The 17,451-nt window shown below is 42.5% G+C and overlaps 1 protein-coding gene across 1 annotated transcript in view; it reads right to left on the minus strand.

Moving 5' to 3' along the window:
• Positions 1-17,451, minus strand: part of NDRG1 (N-myc downstream regulated 1) — a 70,207-nt gene that overhangs the window by 21,160 nt on the left and 31,596 nt on the right. Inside the window, exons 4-7 of the mRNA XM_077271264.1 lie at positions 3,358-3,463; positions 1,979-2,099; positions 1,149-1,211; positions 574-634 (exon numbers count right to left, since the gene is read on the minus strand). Coding sequence (XP_077127379.1) covers positions 574-634; positions 1,149-1,211; positions 1,979-2,099; positions 3,358-3,463 — 351 coding nt within the window. The remainder of the gene's footprint in view (positions 1-573; positions 635-1,148; positions 1,212-1,978; positions 2,100-3,357; positions 3,464-17,451) is intronic.

Here is a 17,451-nt window from a genome sequence, read left to right on the forward strand (position 1 = left end):
AGACTTGGGCACAGATATAGATGTTTCATGTGACATGTAGCAGACCTGATTAGCACAACCCTTGATCATTTTACAATCTGTTAAGTTGGCTTAAAGGGGTTTTTAGTTCTTAGGAAGTGATAGGCAGATACTCGCTGATTGGTGAGGGACACCTTACAATAATTTATTTTCTCCACAGTATCAATAACATCCAGGTCAGAAGAAAAGAAGGAACATGGTCAAGAGGAAGACCAGGAACCCGATGGTTTGATACAATCAAGATAACATTGGAGAAGACCCTGGTGGACCTATCTCGGCTTGCACAAGATCGATCTTCCAACAAAGTGTCCTCCATGAGGTCACCATGGCTCGAAATCGAGCAGAAGGCCATTAAATAAATAATATATCAATAACATCCAGGTAAGGATTACTTAGGGTCTGCAGATGGCCCATATTATGGTCTTAATGTTTATAAGACTAGAACACCCCTTTCATCTAAGGAGTGGGTGCTTTCTCAAAAGGGTAGATAAAAAATGTTTAAAAAAAAATACGAAAAATCTGAATTGAAACAGCATCTCGACGAGTGATACTTACAGCAAATCTCGTGAGGATATAGGCACCAGCTCCAATTCCCAGCCCAAGGATACTCTTTAAACTACAAGCACAAAAAGAATGATACATCACATTCCGCAGAAAGTACAGAAGTGTCAGCGCCCATGTTGGAAATGCTATCTAGCCAAGAGCTCAATGACTAAAATACATATTTCTAAAATGGTAGCTTGGTTGTTCTATCCCTATATTTAAAAATCCTGCCCAAAAGTAGCTTACAGTATCAAAACCAAATCATGTGACTAGTAACACCTCTTTTAGCTCCACCCCTGAGGAGTCCCAATGAAATAGTAAGCTTGCACAGCATTAGAAGGGAAGGCACTCAGGATCTCAAAACAAACCTACATGCACTGCCACCCCATTAACCCAATATTGGTGGAAACCCATATCATTTTCCATGCCAGCAGCTCATTGATAAAAGACTTAGGGCTCCCATAATGATGATGGGCAAGAGTTCTTATTAGAAAGACAGGGACAGCCCTTACTTTTTCATTTCAACTTTAGGGAAAATATACAGAGGAAATAGAGATATAGCAAAATGAATATAGATGAGTCCTTACCCCAGCTGCTGTATAACACCAGGTAACATTTCAGCCAGTTGGTCCATTGAAGGGTATACATACCTGAGCAAAATAAAATGCATTTATTAGTATTTTTATTTTCTTGGTTTCCACCAGTGGTGCAACTGCCTCCAGCCACATGAACTTAGTCTTCAATATGATGTCCCTAGTGCTAGTAGTCAACACATTCGATTGCATCCAAATAATCTGTGACCTCCTCCGCCTTCACCATTGTAGGAGAGGGCCTACCAGCAAAAGGTCAATGGATCTGACTACTTAGACTTCTCTAATGAAAGGTAATTCTAACCAGTCTTTTTTTTAAGATAGGTGACCACTCAGACCTCAAAATAATTAAGAAATATTGATAAGCATGATTACGATCAGCTTCTGTGGTCGGACCTCCTTTGGTCAACTTTTAATGACACTCTACGAGAAGAAGAGAACCCAATGACCATCAGGCACTGACTTTTTTGACAACCCTATATGGTAGGTCCACCATTAGCCGTGTTCTTATCTTGGGATGGAAGGAGAACTTCTAGTTTCCCTCAAATATAAAGTAGCATTTATAAAAAAAACGAAAATTAGTAATTGGCCTCATTGTTTGTTGATGTCCAAAACCGATGCCCAAAATAGGAGTTTCCTCGTCACTGAGCCGTACTTATCTGTGATTTCCCGAGCAGCAATCCTGAAGACGCTAATCATTGCTAAATCTTAATTCTGATAAGTCTCATTGAACCTGACAGGGCTTAGTGGTCCATTAACCTCTTATGTTCCAAAGTCACTAATCTGGGGAGAGAAACAAAATAACAATCATCTCATTACGCCCTTACCCGGCTGGGAAAGCAGCAGCTCCTTCGTGCTGACCGGGCGCGTCCACGTGGCATACGGAGAAATGCTGTGTGATTTCATGCATGTCTTCATAGTTAAACAAGGAGTTGAAGCAGGTTTTATCTGTACGTTAATAAAAAAAACATGAAAAGTCGTTACTCGTTAGTATAGTTTTGAAAAATTCCAAAAAGGTAAAAATGTTGGACAACTATCACTAGTGGGAAGCCTTTACAAGGAGAACAAAACTGGTCTGTTGTGCATGTACACTTCTTGGTGCCAACAACAGAATTGAGATATGGTTGATTTGGGTACGTTTTTGGCACATTGATGCCACAATGCATGGTTTTCTGTTGACCTTTGGGTGAACCTAATGAAATTGCAAACAACAAGAGTGCCTTTTGACCATGGCACATCACACATAGAATTGTTGGTACTTGAGCTCAACAAAGCATGAAAACACCCTAAATGTGATTATGCCTCACAGCGGCTCAGGTGCCACCACTAAAAGCATGACCTACCTTGTAGGACCTACTAAGAAAAAAGGGCCACTCTATGACAGCAATGGTCTTGGGATGTCCTGCTAATATGTTCTCGGGTGTCTTTGGAATTGAACACTACTGAAATGACTCAAAGAAGTGGATACCATCCAAGGATTCACATGGATCTGCCACATAATTGATCCTTCTTCAATGGGGCGATGTTACTAACCTAGGGGCCATCAAATAGATGGACACTAGGCTTGAGCAAAATGATTTACTGTACTCTGGTCTAGCTGCTACTGAGGATGGACCAGAGCTGTGCCAACCTCCTCCTACCTGACGGCATCCCCAGCTACTTTTTTAATTAGTTGTCCCGGCAATGATCACGTTGGAGCTAGGGCTAACAGCAAGTAGAAGAAGGTTCACAAGAATCTGATCCAGAAGCCAAGGCTACTGACAACTCTGCTTGGACCTGGGTCCTGCAAATCTTTGTGCTCAACTTGACATGATTAAAAGCTATCCCAGTGGTTGACTAGGCAGGTGCAATCCTTACGGGGCACAAGGGATTTTCAACTTTACCATCTACCCCATAGGATCATTGAGTTTAAATATTACTCCATGAGGTCACTAAGATGATGACTCTATACACTGGGATCACCAAAGAGAATATATTTTGCCATTAGTTTACCAGTATGAGGAAACTATCCCTAGAGACTGGACACGATTTCTCAAGGTCACCAATGAGTGGGTTCCCTAGGCATTTAGTCAAGTCAAGATGGATCCCCTAAGTGTTCGTGCATCCAGTCTTACAAAATTTGGACGTATTATATAAGTTTAAAATGTGTAGAAACTATTCATAAGTCATATAGAAGTACTGGAATTAAGAAAAACCCATTGCTTACGATTCAGTCCAATGTCATGGTATGTCAGGATGACGGGCCGATTCTGTCTTGGCGTTCCACACATGGTGACGTGGACGATTCCATGAGCTGTTTCAATGTCATGCTCCTGAGGAAGATACCAGGTAAGTTTTCATTAATTAATTATCATATTCACGATTGACCATGGCCTTGCATCAAAAATGTCTAAGGCAGGACCAGACATCAGCCCAAACTTCAAGACCCCCTAAGACACTGCCCAAGTTTTTTTTTTTTTAGAAATCAGGAGGAGCAATTGAGTGAATATCCAACCCGATGTTATTGTATATAGTAACATTATGTAATATATTTTATATTTATCTGTCAAATAAAGACATCAGTGTTATAAATGACAAATGGTAGGCAGGCGCCCCGTGGAAGGTTTTGCCTTAGGGCCCGGTAGCCTTAAAGGACTTCATTTGCTTTGGTTGTTAGAAAGGTCCCTTGATAATCAGCTGATCGCAAAAGTTTCCAGCTATCCACTGTGATCTTTGGGGAAACCTGGCGGTAAGAGTTCAATATCCGTGCAGCGCCTCCGCAGGAGAAAAGAGGCATTACACAATTATATTTATAAAAAAAAATGGGTTTTCTAAATCAGACAAGCACATACAGTTACACCTGAGATTCAAAACTTATCTCTGCCTGTACATAAGTACATTAAAGAAAATCGGACAGAACTGCAATACCACACATAGCCTGTGAACAGGCGAGGCGCTATTTTTGGAAAAAAACAGCCATGTTTTCCTAATCCTGGAAAAAACAGTTTGGAGTAAAGAGGCTCTGAAAATCTCAGCTACATGTAATTGTCATCTGAGTGGTATCTATCTATTATCTATCTCATCACACTTCATCATATAGTTTCTCCTGATAAAAGTCCTTTCATTCAATTATATCCGTCTGGACAGACCTAACAAACCCTGAAAAAGGTCCCCGCTCTGTCTCCATAGAGATATAGATTAAATGTCGCGACGCTGACCTCTCAATTCGCACTTGATGCATAGGAACAAGCGCAGAACTCGGGCAAGTAAGTAAATAGCTTTTATAGATGACGCACTCTGCTCTCATACATTTAGGCCATGTTCACACTTGGCGTTTTTGCAGCGTTTTTTAATGCAAATTTTAAGCTGTGTTTTACAATATCAGCAAAGTCTAGGAGATTTCAGAAATCTCATACACACATTGGTTTCATTTTCCTGCCTGATTTGGAAAACTGCTGTGTTTTTGCAAACTGCAGCATGTCACTTCTTTTTTTTTTTTTGAGTATTTGCAGCGTTTTTTCACCCATAAAAAACAATTGATAAGTGAAAAAACACAGCAACAAAACCCCTTACTTAGATAGGTAATATATAGATGATAGATAAATAGATAGATAATAGATAGATAGATAGATGGATAATAGATAATAGATAGATAATAGATAATAGATAGATAGATGATAGATAGAGAGATATATAATAGATGGATAGATAGATAATAGATAGATCGATAGATAATAGAAAGTAGATAATAGATAGATAATAGGTAGATGGAGGTGACTCAGTGGGGCAGTGCGCCCACCATACATACATACAGGTAGAGCCTCTCACTTACTTCATTAGTAGTATAGAAGACACAGTCGTCCACATCCAGCACCATTATGGAGGAGTGAGATGAGGAGCAGCGTGTGACCAGTGCGTACACAGAGGTCCCATGTAACAGGCTTATATAGCCCACCTGCTGATTTGCATAAGCTAGCTCCCATCATGCACCGCCTGCACAACAAGCTAAGTCGGGATGAGGATATTCTTAACCTTGATCTGTGTCAAAGGTTCATCATATGTCAAGCGCCCTCCCAATCCAGCTCAGACACCAAAACAAGGTCAGCCTCTGAAAGAAGATGGGGGCCCCGATGCTGGCAGCGTGCCGCAAGGATAAATCCCCTCCATCGCCAGTTAAGAAGGGCACGGCCAGGGATGTAGAGCGGCATCCCACCGAGTATAAGGCTACAACCACCTGTGATTCTGATTAGTGCTGGCAGGTCTCAACTATGACGCTGGGCCACCGCAGGGTCAACTAAGTCCGACCTCTCCGAAAATCTAGGAAGATCAAATATAGAATCCAATCCAATCAGAAAAGGCTATCATGACTCGGTAACATTAGGTGATTCTTAAGATTGCAAATTTAGAAATGATAATTTAAGACAACGCCTGCCCATATGTCTATTATGAGGTACTACTGATTAGTCAGAGTTGGGCGCCACTGAAAAGAGAAACTCCGTTCTGGAGGACAAAGCACGACCGAATATCTAGTCACATGAATTGGGGTCATGTAATACCTTATCTCTCCAGTAGCAGCCACTGTAGGAAAAATGTCCGTCTGCAGCACATCCCCTCAATCACAAGGGGTCTTCATGTAGAGGTTGTCACAATAGGTCAACAGCTAGAAAAAAAAGTGTGTTGTCCCCAGAAACATCATTTCTCCTCCCCATGAGCCGCTCTTGGTATTACAGTAGTAGTAACTTAGGGTTATATTTAACATAGTTATTAAGGTTGAAGGAAGACTTTAAGTCCATCTAGTTCAACCCATAGCCTAACCTAACATGCTCTAACATGTTGATCCAGAGGAAGGCAAAAAAAACCCATGTGGTATGAGTAAGCTCCACCATGGGGAAAAAATTTCCTTCCCGACTCCACATACGGCAATCAGACTAGTTCCCTGGATCAACGCCTTATCAAGGAATCTAATATATATACCCTGTAACATTATACTTTTCCAGAAAGGTATCCAGTCCCCTCTTAAATGTAAGTAGTGACTCACTCATTACAACATCATACGGCAGAGAGTTCCATAGTCTCACTGCTCTTACAGTAAAGAATCCGTGTCTGTTATTATGCTTAAACCTTCTTTCCTCCAGACGTAGAGGATGCCCCCTTGTCCCTGTCTCAGGTCTATGATTAAAAAGATCATCAGAAAGGTCTTTGTACTGTCCCCTCATATATTTATACATTAAAATAAGATCACCCCTTAGTCTTCGTTTTTTCAAACTAAATAGCCCCAAGTGTAATAACCTATCTTGGTATTGCAGACCCCCCAGTCCTCTAATAACCTTGGTCGCTCTTCTCTGCACCCGCTCTAGTTCAGCTATGTCTTTCTTATACACCGGAGACCAGAACTGTGCACAGTATTCTAAGTGTGGTCGCACTAGTGACTTGTATAGAGGTAAAATTATGTTCTCCTCATGAGCATCTATGCCTCTTTTAATGCATCCCATTATTTTATTTGCCTTTGTAGCAGCTGCCTGACACTGGCCACTGAATATGAGTTTGTCATCCACCCATACACCCAGGTCTTTTTCATTGACGGTTTTGCCCAGAGTTTTAGAATTAAGCACATAGTTATACATCTTATTACTTCTACCCAAGTGCATGACCTTACATTTATCCCCATTAAAGCTCATTTGCCATTTATCAGCCCAAGCTTCTAGTTTACATAAATCATCCTGTAATATAAAATTGTCCTCCTCTGTATTGATTACCCTGCAGAGTTTAGTGTCATCTGCAAATATTGAAATTCTACTCTGAATGCCCCCTACAAGGTCATTAATAAATATGTTAAAAAGAAGAGGGCCTAATACTGACCCCTGTGGTACCCCACTACTAACCGCGACCCAGTCCGAATGTGCTCCATTAATAACCACCCTTTGTTTCCTATCCCTGAGCCAGCTCTCAACCCACTTACACATATTTTCCCCTGTCCCCATTATTCTCATTTTATGTAACAACCTTTTGTGTGGCACTGTATCAAAAGCTTTAGAAAAGTCCATATACACTACATCCACTGGGTTCCCTTGGTCCAGTACGGAACTTACCTCTTCATAGAAGCTGATCAAATTAGTCTGACATGAACGGTCCCTAGTAAACCCGTGCTGATACTGGGCCATGAGGTTATTCCTCTTCAGATACTCCAGCATAGCATCCCTTAGAATGCCCTCCAGGATTTTACCCACAGTAGAGGTTAAGCTTACTGGCCTATAATTTCCGAGGTCAGTTTTTGTCCCCTTTTTGAATATTGTCACCACATTTGCTATACGCCAGTCCTGTGGTACAGACCCTGTTATTATGGACTCTTTAAAGATTAAAAATAATGGTCTATCAATGACTGTACTTAATTCCTGCAGTACTCGGGGGTGTATCCCATCCGGGCCCGGAGATTTGTCAATTTTAGTGATTTTTAGACGCCGCCGTACTTCCTGCTGGGTTAAGCAGGTGACATTTAATGGGGAATTTTTATCACTAGTCATTTTGTCTGCCATGGGATTTTCTTTTGTAATTACTGATGAAAAAAAGTCATTTAGCATATTGGCTTTTTCCTCATCCTCATCCACCATTTCACCCAGACTATTTTTAAGGGGGCCAACACTATCATTTTTTAGTTTCTTACTATTTATGTAGTTAAAGAATATTTTGGCATTATTTTTACTCTCTCTAGCAATGAGTCTGTCTGTATCAATCTTTGCTGCCTTGATTTGCTTTTTACAGAATTTATTTAATTTTCTGTATTTATTTAATGCCTCCTCACTACCTACTTCCTTTAATTCTCTGAATGCTTTCTTTTTGTTCCTTATTGCGCCCCTAACAGCTCTATTTAGCCATATTGGTTTCCTCCTATTTCTAGTATGTTTATTCCCATACGGTATATACTGTGCACAGGTCCTATCCAGGATGCTAATAAATGTCTCCCATTTTCTTTGTGTATTTTTATGTCTCAGGATATCGTCCCAGTTAATTGCACCAAGATCCTCTCTCATCCGTTGGAAATTTGCCCTCCTGAAGTTTAGTGTCCTTGTCACCCCTCTACTACACATCTTATTAAAGGAGACCTGAAAACGTATTATTTTGTGATCACTATTCCCCAAGTGACCCCCAACCCTTATATTTGATATGCGGTCTGGCCTGTTGGTTAATATTAGGTCTAGCAGTGCCCCCCTCCTTGTTGGGTCCTGAACCAGTTGTGAAAGGTAATTGTCTCTCATAGTTGTCAAAAACCGATTACCTTTACTGAAACTGCAGGTTTCTGTTCCCCAATCTATTTCAGGGTAGTTGAAGTCCCCCATAATAATGACTTCTCCTTGAGTCGCAGCTTCATCTATTTGCTTTACGAGGATATTCTCCATTGCTTCCATTATTTTTGGAGATTTATAACAAACCCCTATCAGTAATTTATTATTTTTTCCCCCTCCCCTTATCTCCACCCACAGGGACTCTACATTTTCATTAGATTCACCTATATTATCACGCAGGATGGGTTTTAAGGTCGATTTTACATACAGACACACCCCACCCCCTCGCTTATCTGTACAGTCATTTCTGACCAGACTATAGCCCTGCAAGTTAACAGCCCAGTCATGGCTCTCATCCAGCCACGTCTCAGATATCCCCACCATGTCATAATTATGCTCCAACAACATTAGTTCTAATTCGTCCATTTTGTTGGCGAGGCTTCTGGCATTAGTATACATGCACTTGATGTTCCTCTCTGTACCTCTATTCTTTCTTAAATTACTAACTGTTCTAACCCCACCCCCCATGCCACCGCCACCCCCAACTTCCTTATTTGTGCCCAGGTCTCTATCTTCCCCTCCTATAAAATGAATACCCTCCCCCCCATTCCTTAGTTTAAACACTCCTCCAACGTTCTAGCCATTTTCTCCCCAGCACAGCTGCACCCTCCCCATTGAGGTGGGTGCAGCCCGTCCCTAGCGTAGAGCCTGTAGCCAACTGAGAAGTCGGCCCAGTTCTGCAGGAACCCAAACCCCTCCTTCCTACACCAATTCTTGAGCCACTTATTAACCTCCCTAATCTCCCGTTGCCTCTCTGGCGTGGCACGTGGTACAGGCAGTATTTCGGAAAATACCACGTTGGAGGTCCTCGCTTTCAGCTTGCAGCCTAATTCCCTGAAATCATCTTTAAGGACCTTCCACCTACCTCTAACTTTGTCATTTGTGCCAATGTGCACCATGACCGCTGGGTCCTCACCAGCCCCTCCCAGTAATCTGTCCACCCGATCAGCGATGTGTCGGACTTGAGCGCCAGGTAGGCAGCACACCGTCCGACGATCCCTGTCTTTGTGACAGATTGCCCTATCTGTTCCCCTAATAATTGAGTCCCCCACTACCAGCACCTGTCTGGCCTGCCCTGCTCTCCTATTTCCCTCCTTACTGGAGCAGTCACTCCTCCGGCTTTCAGAGGACATGCCTGGCTGCAGCAGTGCTACCCCTGTACTGGCACCCCCCTCATCTGCCAACTTAGCAAACTTATTGGGGTGTGCCAGATCAGGACTAGCCTCCCTGGCACTCTTCCCTCTACCCCGCCTTCTATCTGTCACCCAGCTAACTGCCTCACTGTCCTGCAGCTCCATCCTACCATCCCCCCCCTCATCTATCCCATTGAGCATCTGCTCTGTGAGCAGAAGACTCCTCTCCATATTGTCTATGGATCTCAGTGTTGCCAGCTGCACATTTAGATCCAGTATCTGGGTTTCCAAATGCACAACGTGCTCACATCTCGCACAGCAGTATGCACCCTCGACCGGCTGATCAAGGACTGCATACATGTGGCAAGATGTGCACTGGATGGCATTAACAATTGTGGAGCACATTTCCTAATGGGGATTGCACCACACAAACGTTAGTTAAAAATAAATACAAAGTATTAAAAAAAAAAAAAAAACAGACAGCAATTCTTCCCTTGGAAACTCCCTGATTCCAAAGTCACTGAATCACAAGTCACACACTTACCGCCGTTCACACTTACGCTCAGGTCACACTCAGCTCGCTCACACTCGCTATGCTGAAGATTTATAGATTTTTTTTCTCTCTCTCTATTTCCCTTCAACAACAAGCCACCTTGCTGTTCAAATGCACTTTAAAAAAAAAAAGGATGCACTTTCAAAAAAAAAGTCATATCCTTCCTTTACTCCCCATATATTACTGTTGTGCTAACTCCTTCTCACCTGGACTATTGCAACTCTACTAATTAGTCTCCCACTTACTAAACCCTTCCCTCTCCAATCCATCCTGAATGTGGCAGCCATGATCATATTTGTGACCAGCTGCTACACCGGTGACTCCACCTTGTGCCAGTCTTTGCACTGGTTACCCTTATATCTACAGTTGTCCAGAGAGGAGAGAGGCGCCCTCTACAGGCCATGTGCTGTCTAATCAGTCCATAGAAGTAACCAAGAACAATGCAAGCAATTGTAGGCATTCAGACTAATCCCTATGCCAGATATAGGCACCGGTACGTTTTCTGTAGGTTTGGAGGAAATCTAAAGAATTATAGGAAGAACAAAGACTCCATGGAAATGTTGCCCGAGGTTGGGTTCGAATCTGCAACGCCACCGCTATTATTATGCGTAGTAAATGTTATTATATGAGAAGAAATGAAGCGTTGCACAGATAAATAGCAGACCGGAAACAGGAATGAGGCAGGGAAAATTAACCCCTAACATGACCAGACCGGGAAAAGAGACACAAGACCAAAACCCGGCCTGGATCATGACAACTGCCACATATTTGGGCATCACCCCCCACTTCAATCTAACACCCCTTACAGTACATTATCCATAGATGTTCCCATAAAGTGTTTCATCCGCAAATGCCCCATAAAATTTGTTATCTATAGATGCCCCCAGTATCTTATCGACAAATGTCCTTAACTAGTATTTAATCCACAGATGCCCCATAAGTGTCTGATCCACAGTTGCCCCCAAAAACGTGCAATACCCAAGGATTCCCAATCTACAGATTTCCCCTACATGTATATGTGCAGATGCCCCCAATACGTCTCTTATCCACAGATGATTGACAGCTAGTATGGTCTGGTGCTGAGAAGGACCACCAGTGACCCTCTACCCCCTTTAGCCAGTAGTAGGGGGCTAGCATTGGCCATATATAGGAAACTGCCGAGCTAAGACTTGTCATACGTGTGAGGTTCACTCTCCACAAAATATAATACCCCTTTAAGTCAACAGAGACCCCAATGGCCATGCCCCAAAAGGGGTCTTATCTTTTAAAAGTGACGTATACACAATTTTCCCATAGATGCCATCTTAAGTGCCACAGGCTTCCAAAAACAGATGCTCCCTTAGGTGTACACCTGCATATGCTACATACGTGCAATCATCTAGATTCCCTCTTAATTGCAACATCCACAGTTGCTCTCCTAAATACTACAGGTGCACCTTTAAAAGGGTCACCCATCTCCAAGATCCTATCCCAATATGTAGTAGGTGTAATAATAATAATATTAGCAAATGCCTCCAATTAGAAATGTAGTATAGTTCTTCTGATTTGCTATGTCTCTTTCCTTATGTGCAGGCATTGCAGGACCTTAGGTATCCATGGTTCCGTCGACTGATATAGTGGCAGTTAGTTAGCTAGTTGCTAGTGGTCGTAACCATGGATACCTAAGGTCCTGCAATGACTGAACATGAGGAAGGAAACATAGCGAATCAGAAAAACTATATTACATTGCTAATTGGAGGAATTTGCTAATATTATTATCATCACACTTACTACATATTGGGATAGGGAATTGGAGATGGGAATACCCCTTTAAGTATCTTATCCAGAAATGCCCCATAAGGGCTACAATAATACACCCCTAGTTTGCTGCCAAAACCACAGTTGTCTGATCAATGACTGATTAATTTTGGCAGAGAAAGAAGCAGATTCTTCTGATAAGATATATTACTAATTTATGTATTTTCACGTGTATTATTGATTTACGAAATAAAAATTAGAAATTACGGTTACTCTTTAAATTACTTTTTATATTCTAATGTGTTCCAGTCACCACTCTTGTCAGAGTTTTTCTTTTTTTTTTAAACATATGCCCTGTATTGCACTGGGCATTGGTACATACTGTATTTCCATGTGCTGTTTGTGCAGTGCTGGTATATATTATGTACTATGTTTGTGCAGTGCTGGTATATATTAGGTACTATGTTTGTGCAGTGCTGGTATATATTGATCTGTTATGTTTGTGCAGTGCTGGTATATATTGATCTGTTATGTTTGTGCAGTGCTGGTATATATTGATCTGTTATGTTTGTGCAGTGCTGGTATATATTGATCTGTTATGTTTGTGCAGTGCTGGTATATATTGATCTGTTACGTTTGTGCATTGCTGGTATATATTGATCTGGTATGTTTGTGCAGTGCTGGTATATATTGATCTGGTATGTTTGTGCAGTGCTGGTATATATTGATCTGGTATGTTTGTGCAGTGCTGGTATATATTGATCTGTTATCTTTGTGCAGTGCTGGTATATATTGATCTGTTACGTTTGTGCAGTGCTGGTATATATTAATCTGGTATGTTTGTGCAGTGCTGGTATATATTGATCTGGTATGTTTGTGCAGTGCTGGTATATATTGATCTGTTATGTTTGTGCAGTGCTGGTATATATTGATCTGTTACGTTTGTGCAGTGCTGGTATATATTGATCTGGTATGTTTGTGCAGTGCTGGTATATATTGATCTGGTATGTTTGTGCAGTGCTGGTATATATTGATCTGTTACGTTTGTGCAGTGCTGGTATATATTGATCTGTTATGTTTGTGCAGTGCTGGTATATATTGATCTGTTATGTTTGTGCAGTGCTGGTATATCTTGATCTGTCATGTTTGTGCAGTGCTGGTATATATTGATCTGTTATGTTTGTGCAGTGCTGGTATATATTGATCTGTTATGTTTGTGCAGTGCTGGTATATATTGGTCTGGTATGTTTGTGCAGTGCTGGTGTATATTGATCTGTTATGTTTGTGCAGTGCTGTTATATCTTGATCTGTCATGTTTGTGCAGTGCTGGTATATATTGATCTGTTATGTTTGTGCAGTGCTGGTATATATTGATCTGTTATGTTTGTGCAGTGCTGGTATATATTGATCTGGTATGTTTGTGCAGTGCTGGTATATATTGATCTGTTATGTTTGTGCAGTGCTGGTATATATTGATCTGTTATGTTTGTGCAGTGCTGGTATATATTTCTATGTGCTGTTTATTCACTGCTAGTATATACTTACACACAGGACATAGCAATGTTCGATTTAAATTATTAAATCACAATTGCATATTTAATTTACTGACAATGTTGGAAGGTTCCACGGGGCAGTGGAAATTTGATTGTTTGTGGTCCAGAAATTTCTGATGGCAGCCCTGGCCCTCATTGCAATCAGCTGGTGTCCTTATATTATCTCCTAGAACAGACCTAGGCAAAGTGCAGACTGAGACATCCGAAGGGTTGAAAATAGTAGTCCCTGTGCTGCACCATGGGGGCTCATACTGTGTTCTAGGGAGACTGTGGGGACTCATACTGTATATAGAGGACTGATACTGTATCAAGGAGGACTGTGTGGGTGCTAATTCTGAATATATGTGGGGTAGTGTGTTGGCGCATACTATATATAGGGGTGCTGTGTGTGGGCTCATACTAAATATAGGGGTCCTCTGTGTGGGATCATACTCTATATAGGGGGCTGTGTGGAGGCTCATACTGTGTTTAGGGGGATGTCAGCTTACTTAATTCTGCACAATATTAAGTGATACAATTAATATTAAAATAAATTAATAATATAATTAATATATTAATATTGAACAGAATTAATTTCAGCCTATTGGTTCTGCCTCCACAACAGTCACGGTCTCTTATGACACCCTCGCAAAAATTAATTGCCACCTGTCACGGGTTTACTGCAACAGGGAGGAGCCAGAAGACCATGCTGTCTGATTTCTCCTACTTCTGCACTGATTAGAAGCATTTCACCTTCATATTAAACGGTCCAGATTTTTTCTAGCAGTGCAGGGGTTAATCCTCCCAGTTGAGCGCTCCTGGAAGCTTTCCTGCATTTATGCTCTCAGCTGTTCAGTGTTCGCCACTCCCCTCTCCTATATAAATTGTTCTCTGGCAAGCAGGCGTTGCCAGTATTAGGTTCACACTGCATGGTTCAGGAGTTGGTGGCGTGTTGTTTGAGAAGGCATTAGGTAGATTTATCTAACGACTGTTGTTTGGTTTTGGTTGTGTGTAAATCTGCTCTTTCTCCCACTTTGGTTTTTCCCATCCTTCACTTTCCGATGTTTCCCTCTGTTGTTTGGGTGTGCATTTTTGTATGATTGGTATTTTCCTTTATTCCTGTACGTATTACCTTGTTAGTCTAGCTGGTATATAGCCATACACTACTACTCCCCCCTTCCCTGAGTGGGGGGAGGGATCAGACTTGGGGCGGATTCAGTAGCTAAGGTGTCAGGAAAACCCACTCACACGAGAGCCGGGGTATATGAATATCACCCCGCCATCACCAATCTGTGATGGAGCTTACACAGTTGCAGCTCACTGGTGCCTCCCTTACCCTCAGGTCAGTCAGGGAACTGCACATAGGACTAGTATTCACTGGAGAGGCTGCCCTGTCTCGTACTGGTTATTGGGGCACTGTGCAGTTAGGGTGGTATATATCACCAATCCCAGGCTGAGGATATACATATAAACCTCCTTTGTCACTGCCAGGATCCCCCAATAACACCAGAATGTTATTCTGCCACTAGTTCCTCGTTAGATATAAGCCCGGTCTGTTACCAAGCCTATATAGAGTCAGAAATCAACCCCAGGTAGTGTGAATTTGTGCAAAGTATGTGTCGGTTCAATCATAGAGCAAAAAGAATGAAGCTAGCAAGTTTACTCCAGAAAAAATCGGCAGTGTTTACAAAAAAATACAACAAATATTACAAAGATACAAAATACAAATATGCACAAACAGTTATAAAATAAAAGGGATAAAGGTATGAAACTTACTAATTCTCAGTCACAGGTATGACGTGTCAATAAAGTGGAGGAGAGTTCCCAAAGAAATGATTCAGCACCCCAGAATGGTGTTAGCTGCTGTCTCTCCAGCTTTGAATGCCGCCCAAAATGGACATTCCTGTTTTATTGTTTGGCCATAAACTTAGGGACTCCCACCTTGCTGACCTCACATGTGGGCTGTTTTCTGGGAGATACATCTATTTTGGAAACTCATCAAAAACTCTTTTCCCATATCTTTGGACTAGGAGCTCACAGGCCAAACATGTTGGTATTATTTTTTCCCCTGTGATTTTACCGTGCTTTAGAGTCCAAACACGGTATGTCTGTAATTTACTGGTAGGCAGAAATTCATTTCCTAGGTTTCCGAAGGCCCTAAATGCCACAAAACGCTGCCATGCGTAGCCCCATTTGCCCAGATCCTGTAAATATAATTTTAATGTTTCTAGGATTACTGTGTGTTATTGAATTTGGCTTTGAGTATTATACCTCTAAGACAAGGGATCTTTTGGGGGAAAACTCATTCAGCTGGTAGCTGGCAGGCCATAAAAACTCACATTCCAATGACCATTTGCCTGAAGGAAGGGGGGAATGGAAATTCACAGAGAGGGGGCAAGGGGCTGCAAGAAGGATTTTGGCTTTACACAAACCAAGGGTGGGAGGAGCAGTAGGCCAGCTGGTTGTATACCCAGGACAATAGAAAATACTGACATAAGGCAAGGTATGTGGCCCTGGTATCATCACCATTAGCAGTAATCCAGGGAACAGGGATAGATAGGGTGCCCCCTAGCATTAGGGACAGGGAAGGAGCCCTGGGATACCCGACAACAGTCGTGACACCACCCTTTGCTAGAACACATCTAGGATGCTCCCAAAAAAGGAAGACATCCTGGATTGCTAGAAAATGAGGAAGTCTCCTGGGTGCCGTATAAATCTTGCCCAGGCAGCACTCCTTGAAGGTTTACTGAGCACCATGCCACCATGTTTGGGGGGGGGGAGGAGAGACATTCCTGAATTTCCTGCACAACAACCTCAAAATGTTGGCGAGCATGCCTTATGTAACAGTAGGGTCTTAGGCCTCCTCAAGTATCAGTGCTCCGATGGAGCTTGTGGCCCGACCCTGAGGTTGTCACTCTGTGATCCTCAGGGGAGTGTTCTTGCTCTACAGGATGACACACTGTAAGTCATTAATTGTCCCTTTTTTCCATCCATCATCCTTTATGCTATTAGTGTAGAATTAATTGACGCGAGGGGTCTGGAAATCCCTTTGCTGAATGCTGTAATGTAACTGTTGGCGCCATTTGTGTCACTGACTTCGTTAGTAGTAAATTACGTGCTATCGATGCGCGGCCGATGGCTGCACATAACAGGAGAACGGCACTGTTATTAGGGAAGCAGCCTCTTTATTAAAACACCATCTCAGGGAAGGGGAGGAGGCGAGCGCTGGAACCTAGCATGGTAATCTGCTGAGGATGAAGTTGCTCGCCATCTGTCCAGACATGGTGACCTTTATGCAGCACAAGAATTGTTCCATCCATAACATTGGCGCGGGGCCGTGTACACAGAGGAAGCGCAAAAATGTCACAATCATCTGCAGCAAGTATTTATGGCCTTATCCCAGCAGCCTGACGCTGTGCATACGGTGCAGAGAACATGGATGAGGCAGACACAGACCGTTACATTGTGGTTTCCTCCCAGTGAGTTACTGTAACCACTACTATCCACAGAGACCACCCATGATTGCACCATTCCCCTTCATCAATCATCACATAACGACTTGTCCTTACTGACATCAGATGGGTGGGCAGGTCATTTCCTCCAGGAACATCAACGCTCCTCTCCTGACATACTCTGTGCTGCTGGGGACCCTGCTCCCATTCCCCGACTCATATCCTGAGCTTCCCCCATAACATGAAGCCATCTCCAATCTAACATAAGAGGACAGGTCAATGCTTCCTACATCTCTCCTGACATCCTCTGTGCTGCTGTGGACCTCCCATTTCTCTGCCCAGACCATGAGCTTGCCCCCGTAACATGTAGACTCGTCATATATAACATGGGAGGACATATCTCTGCCTCCCCGGTGGGACCAGCGCACTCCTTACCCTGAGAGGGTGACCCAGCAGCGCAGAGTATTTCAGGAGAGTAGTAGAAATTAGCAGGGGGTGACTATACTGGGTGCACAGGTTGTACCCGGACCCCAGAGAGTAGAGGCCCCAATGATAAGCTGTGTCACATTGTAGG

This window comes from Ranitomeya variabilis, chromosome 6, assembly GCF_051348905.1.
Source record: "Ranitomeya variabilis isolate aRanVar5 chromosome 6, aRanVar5.hap1, whole genome shotgun sequence".
In the NCBI taxonomy this organism is placed as follows: domain Eukaryota; kingdom Metazoa; phylum Chordata; class Amphibia; order Anura; family Dendrobatidae; genus Ranitomeya; species Ranitomeya variabilis.